Source organism: Mauremys mutica, chromosome 1, assembly GCF_020497125.1.
Source record: "Mauremys mutica isolate MM-2020 ecotype Southern chromosome 1, ASM2049712v1, whole genome shotgun sequence".
Lineage (NCBI taxonomy): Eukaryota > Metazoa > Chordata > Testudines > Geoemydidae > Mauremys > Mauremys mutica.
In genome coordinates, this window is record NC_059072.1 from 252,740,419 (window position 1) to 252,746,880 (window position 6,462).

At 52.4% G+C, this 6,462-nt stretch overlaps 2 protein-coding genes across 7 annotated transcripts in view; one reads left to right on the top strand and one right to left on the bottom strand.

Annotated features, from left to right (window-relative positions):
• Window positions 1–1,134, bottom strand: part of SEPTIN10 (septin 10) — a 66,719-nt gene extending 65,585 nt beyond the window's left edge. For all 6 annotated transcript variants that reach the window (XM_045007007.1, XM_045006996.1, XM_045007002.1 and 3 more), the window contains exon 1: window positions 1,015–1,134. In XM_045007007.1, coding sequence (XP_044862942.1) covers window positions 1,015–1,044 — 30 coding nt within the window. In that variant the 5' untranslated portion in view covers window positions 1,045–1,134. The remainder of the gene's footprint in view (window positions 1–1,014) is intronic.
• Window positions 1,135–1,262: 128 nt separating this feature from the next.
• Window positions 1,263–6,153, top strand: SOWAHC (sosondowah ankyrin repeat domain family member C). The gene has a single exon (XM_045007022.1). It carries the CDS (start codon window positions 1,460–1,462, stop codon window positions 3,194–3,196), a length of 1,737 nt encoding a protein of 578 aa, XP_044862957.1. The 5' UTR covers window positions 1,263–1,459; the 3' UTR covers window positions 3,197–6,153.
• Window positions 6,154–6,462: the final 309 nt, after the last annotated feature.

Below are 6,462 nucleotides of genomic sequence, written 5' to 3' on the forward strand. Positions count from 1 at the left end.
TTACCTATAAACTCAGGGAAAATTAACAAATTTGCTCATTATTAGAAATTATTCAAGGAATTTCTTATTCAAACATATGTCTGTGCATTGTTTGTGAGCTACAGTTCATAACCATTAGAGTATTTGCTATCCACAACTAGAAATTTATGTTGCACGATTGGTAATCTGAATCGCATGGGATTGGTTCCTATGTCTAGATGGCTCCCAAATTGACAGTTTTCAAGATGGCCACTTGAATACTTCTGAAGTAATTGCATATTTTAACAAGTATGCATAATTCTACTTTGCTGTTAGCACTCTTGCAAAAAATATGGGCTGGACAAAAGTAAAAGCAGCCACAAGTGAAAGCTGTTGTAAGCGCAGTTGAAGCACATTCACGGTTTTTATGTGAATCAATGTTCATAAGATTTTTTTCTCATCTCGACTTGCTAACAAGAAACGTAAAGTTCCACCTCAGTCTAGAGCTCCACGAAAGGGAAGCGTTCAGAGCGAAGAAAAGTTAAGCTAATGAATCATTAATGCTGATTAGTGCCTCCATCCTTTGATTTGCTCCCAGCGTGGAAGGACGGGGCTGAGGGCAGAGCCCCTGGGGCTTCTCCCACTTCTAAACCCAAACCCTGACTGGAATGAGGGGAGTCGCCCGCTTTGTGCGCCTCCATCCCCCCGCCGCGCGCGAGGGGCGTTGAGACCCTGGGAGGAAACCCCCTGACACTGTCCTACCCCCGCCGCCCCCCGCAGCGAGCGCGCCACACACGAGTCTCCCGCGGGGGCGCTTTACCGGCCCGGTGGGGGTGACGGGGGGGGGGGGGCCGTGAGCCTGGGCGCAGGGGGCTGTGGCGGGCGGTGACTGAGGGGGGAGGCTGGGGCCGGCACGTCCCGTCACAGTGATCGGAGCCCGCGCGGGGGCACCCTCCCCCCCCCATGAGGGGCCCGGCCCGGCAGAGGAAGTTTTTAGGGTGCGGTCGGAGGGGGGAAGAGGCGAGAAAGTATCACGCGCCCGCGGGCGGGACTCACCAGCTGCCGGGCCACCTCGGAGGAAGCCATGACACCGGGCGGCCGCCGCCGCGGGAGGGAGAGGGAGAGGCGCGCGGGAAGCTCCGGGCGGTTGGAATGTAACCGGCAGCTAGAGGGTCCGGGCGGGGGGCGGGGCCAAGCAAACGGGCGGGGAGGGGCGTGGTCACGGGGGGCGGCCCGAGGGGCGGGGCTGTAACCGCTGCGCATCCCCTGCCCCGGGGCGATCCCCGCACGCGGCGGGATGGGGTCTCGGACGTGACGTGAGCGGGGAGCGGACGGTCTGTCCCTGATCCCCCCTCCCCCACCTGTATCATGGGCCGCGAGCCGCCGCCGGGAGATGCCGCCGCCGCATTAGCAAGGGGCGGGGAGCGCTCGGCCGCCGAGCCCTGAGCCGCCGCAGGAGGCGGCTGCGGCGATGCTGGGGCCGCGCTGAGCGTGGGGCGCGATGGCCGAGGAGCCGGCGCTGAGCCCGGAGTCGGTGCTGCGGTTCCTGGCGGCGCGGGGCGGGCGGGCGCGGAACGCGGAGCTGCTGGAGCATTTCCGGGGCTGGCTGAGCCCCCCGGAGCCGGAGCGCCGCGCCCGGGCCCGCCAGCGCTTCAAGGAGCTGGTCAACGCCGTGGCCACCGTGCGGCTGGAGCCCGGCTCCGGCGCCAAGTACGTGCAGCTGCGGCGGCGCTACCGGCCCGCGGGGACCGCGGCTGCGGACCAGCCGGACTCGCCGCCCGGTGACCGGCCCCTCGAACCCGGCGGTAGCGAGGCCGCCGCCGCCGCCCCCCTCGATCCCCGAGCGGCGCCCGGGCCCGAGCCGCTGCCTGACATCGCGGACACCGCCCCCGTAGGCCCCCCAGCGGCGCCGGAGCTGCTGCCCAGCATCGCGGTGACCCCTGAGGAGGCGGCGGACTCGGTACAGCGGAGCCGGGACTCCTCGCCTTGCCCCGGGGGGCAGCCGGGGGAGATCGCGCCAGCTGCCCCGGGGAAGCCGGACCCCGAGGATGGGGCGCTCCGGGGGAAGGGCCCCCCCAGCTGCCCGCAACAGCCTCCCCAGGCGGGGAGCGGGAGCGACTTGCCCCGGCTGGGCCAGGTGCCCCCGGGCGGCGGCAGGAAGAGGAGCTCGCGGCGCAGTGTGGCCCGGGGGCTGCAGGTGCAGCCGGGGTACGGCGCGGAGGAGACGGTTGCCCCTGCCCGGCTTGCCGAAGAGGAGGGGGCCGAGGCCGGTTCCGGCTCCCCCCGTTCCCCGGGCAGCTCCGGCGGGGGGGCCACCCCCAGGTCCGGCCGCAAGAACTTCCGCGAGTTGATGATGGGCAGCTCCCCCCAGCTGAAACGGAGTTTCTTCCCCGGGGCCCCCCGAGCCCGCGGGGGGGACTCGGACAGCGCCTCGCTGGCCTCCTCCTCCGCCGAGGACGAGAGCGGCGGGGGGAGCTCGGTGGCGCTGGACCCGCTGGAGCACGCCTGGATGCTGTCAGCCGCGGACGGCAGCTGGGAGAGCCTGGAGGGGCTGCTGAGCTGTGAGCCGGGGCTGCTCTCCAAGCGCGACTTCATCACCGGCTTCACTTGCCTGCACTGGGCCGCCAAGCACGGGCGCCACGAGCTGCTCGCCATGCTCGTCAGCTTCGCGCACAAGCAGCGGCTGCCCATCAACATCAACGCGCGCACCAGCGGCGGGTACACGGCGCTGCACCTGGCGGCCATGCACGGCCACCTGGAAGTGGTCAAGCTGCTTGTGGGGGCCTACGACGCAGACGTGGATGTCAGGGACTACAGCGGGCGCAAGGCCGCGAGCTACCTGAGCCAGGGCACCACGGAGGAGATGCGGAGCCTGGTGGGGGCCCTGCAGGAGGAGGGCGAGGGTGCTGTGGGCAATGGGAGCGGGCGCTGGAGACTCTCCAAAGTGCTCCCCTCCAACCTCATTACCCACAAACTCTCCCACCACCACCACCAGGGGCAGGGTGAGGAGACTGAGTCCTGCGAAGGGGCAGCGGCCCTGGGCAAGGGCAAGGAAATGAGTAGGAAAGCCTCAAATAGCGGCAGGATGAAACCACGGCTCAACAAAATCCGATTCCGCACCCAGATCATCCACACCACTCCCTCTTTCCGAGGGGAAGCTGAGGAGGAGCAGGAGCAGGAGGAGAAGCCACTGAAAACGTCCTTCAAGCTCAGACCCAAATCCAATGTCTTTGGTTAAGCAGGGAAACAAGCAGTGTCTAAATCAGGAGTGTGACATGCTCCTGAATCCATTGAGCATGTAGTGCTGAAGAGAGGTAATGTTTGCAGGCTGTGTGAGTGACAATCCCTCATCCAGACTCATGCATTCTCCCGGAGATAAAGCAAAATGTCTTGTTTTAACTTCTGAGTTTTATTAAGTGTAAATATCTGCAGGGCTCTTGGGATTTAGCAGTTTCCAGGAAATAGCTGCTTCAAGCCAAGCAGTGGGGGCTCCCCATACTTAAGGGCTGTTTCCTTGCAAGTACAGCCAGGGGCAGTGGGTCTGTAAAGAAGTGCTGGGTATGTAAAATCTGCAGGCCCCTTCTTTTTAGAAACTAGGCATTAGTCTGGAAACCTGTATTTATACTTGGTTTTAATTGGAGTTGGAGGGGAGACAAGAGAGAGAATCCAAAACTTTACATTTCACTAGTAGATTATCAACTGGTACTCTATATTACTCTTCATGGACAGCTAACTATTTAAGTAGGGTTTCTTAAATACATTCATGTATTTTTAAAGTCTCTTTTTCTAATGGCAATACCACATGATTAAATAGAATTAAGTACAACACGTGACCGGTGTGTCGAAACTGCTCTGCTGACTATCAGGATGTCTGTAGACATTTGTGCTCCTGTCCTCAAAGACTTAAGATCAGTCTTAACTTTACCTGTTCAAATCACATAATTCAAATATGGAAGTCAATGGGGTGGATTACAAAGGGTATAGTTAAGCATGGTGTAAGTCTTTGCTGTTTAATTGAGGTACTACTGAACTCTAATAGAATTGGGATGCTAATGCAGAATATAGTAGCATGAATGAAAGGTCTTTACTTTTTATACATTGAATAACTGCTAATTAAGTTCTATATCAAAGCAATTTTACTTTTATAATCACTGTGAACTCTCAAATACTACATCTAGTACCATTTTAGTTATTGATCATTGGTCTGTCGCCAACACTACACTAGAGTAATAGCAACATATTTTCAGTTGATATAATTATTTTTATTCATGTAAAACTAGGTAATTATGCCACACATCTCATCCAAGCAAATCACTTTTCCTTAAAAAGGAGTATGGATGGTGTTGTACGAGATCTTCACAAAACCAATAAGATATTGAAATGCTATAGTGCTGTTCTATGCATTCAATAATTGTGTGCTGTAGTATCTACTGACTCCTTCAGTGTATTATATGCAGAAATGCTTATGAACTATGGTAGGGTGAAGGACCTAGGAACTCTTATCTAAGGCAACCTCTGTCCCTGTTTGTTTAGTGTATTCAGTAAAAGCTGCTTAATGAGAGCGTTTGATTTTTTTTTTTTAAGTAGTGGGGCAACATTCAAATTCTGACTCTCTAGTAAAACTGATTAAAAATCAAATCTCTTAGTTTGAAACTTCAAAACCATTCCTGTCTTTGCATTTAAAAAAAAACACTGGAAATTCTCAAAGTAATTGTTTTGGAAATTCTCAACCTCAGACAAGTCTATTCTAAATCTGTTCTGTACAGTCTTCAGAACTTAATTGGTTTCTCTGCTGTTCAGGTCAGTAATTCCTGCAAATCTTGGAAAGCATACTTATGTTAAAATTGCCTTTCTTCAAAAAGAGAGGCATTGGGCTGGTCCTACATCATGGATGCAGCTGGTCATTGAATCATCTGTGCATAAATGTCAAAATACTGCCAATGAAAAATGTTTCTAAGTTACACTATCTTGTAATATATGTGCATATTTGGGGGAGTTGCTCCTGAAAGATCTGTGCTTTCTCGTGTTGACGGCTTTCTGCATTTTGGTGGCAATAGCATGAGTGCCTACAATAGATAGATAAGATAGATGTGGGGGAGGACTTCCCAGATCACTTCCCAGATTTTGCATGACTGTTGATCTTAGTAAGCTATGATAGCCACATAGGTAGGCAATTAATTCTATGCCAAACTGTTACTAGAAAAACTGACCTTGATGAGCAGTTTAATCTATTTTACACATTTAGGTTCAGGTCATTGTTTCTTGTTCAGAAACACTAAAAATCATGGGGAGGTGTTAATTTTATAATCTATAAGATATCATATAAAATTCCATTTGCCTCAACTTTTAGTTGTACACTACAAACATGGGTATATTCAGTCCTGAAAAGCACTTTCACTCATATGTATATGGGGCAGGGCTAACAGTCTTCCCTCAGCCCTTTCTGCCAGCATATAACTTGGTGCAACAAGAACTGGGTGTTTCAAAGGGGGAAATGCACTTGAGAACTAGGTACTTGCTTAAACTTTCTGCAGCGCAGAAATAAAATCTACTAGATTTTCTGTAAAGCAAGCTGAAGGTTTGTTACATTTACAAGATTCTAGCTTGAGGCTCTTTGAGTACTATATTTCTAAGTGGACACACATTTCATGCTACTACCTATTGCCAAATCTCAACTATATTAGTGTAGCAGTTATGAAGCCTTGTGTATCTTTCATTTTGACTGAGTCAGGTGTTGAGCTTTTCAAGTGTAGGTCTGATAGAGAATTGCACAAAAATATATAATCTTGAATTAGTATTCTATTGGTGTTAGGGGAAACACTTTAGACTGTTGAGATCTTGGACTACTGCAGCACTCTTCAAATTGTGTTCTAAGTTGTCCATTGAAATTTATCTTAATACCTGCAAAAAAAAGTAGAAACTCACTATTGACTGGGAGAACCAGTACAAATTACTGAAATTTGCAGTTGGTAAATGTGAATTATATTGTGATGCACAGTTTTAGTTTTAATTTGATACTTCACAACACACTAGTAAGTGGCTGTAATATGTCTAAAGAAGTAATGAAGTCATAGGTCTGGTCTACACTGGGGGGGGGTTCGAACTAAGGTACGCAAGTTCAGCTACGCGAATAGCGTAGCTGAAGTCGAAGTACCTTAGTTCGAATTACTTACCCGTCCTCACGCCGCGGGATCGAAGTCCGCGGCTCCCCCGTCGACTCCGTCACCGCCGTTCGCGGTGGTGGAGTTCCGGAGTCGACGGGAGTGCGTTCGGAGTTCGATATATCGCGTCTAGATGAGACACGATATATCGAACTCCGAAGTCGATCGCTACCCGCCGACCCGGGCGGGTAGTATGGACGTATAAGACCTTCCCACAACACTAGAAAATCTGCGTTGTGGTGGCACACACTATTAGTACACTATGGTGAATTCAAGTGCAAAATTAGCAAGGTTCTGCTGTTATTCCAAATGGCTAGCTAATCAAATTCCTGCTTGTGCTATG

Bases quoted from the DNA above. Each gene is read 5' to 3' on its own strand.
- SOWAHC (XM_045007022.1), top strand. From the start codon at position 1,460: ATGGCCGAGGAGCCGGCGCTGAGCCCGGAGTCGGTGCTGCGGTTCCTG.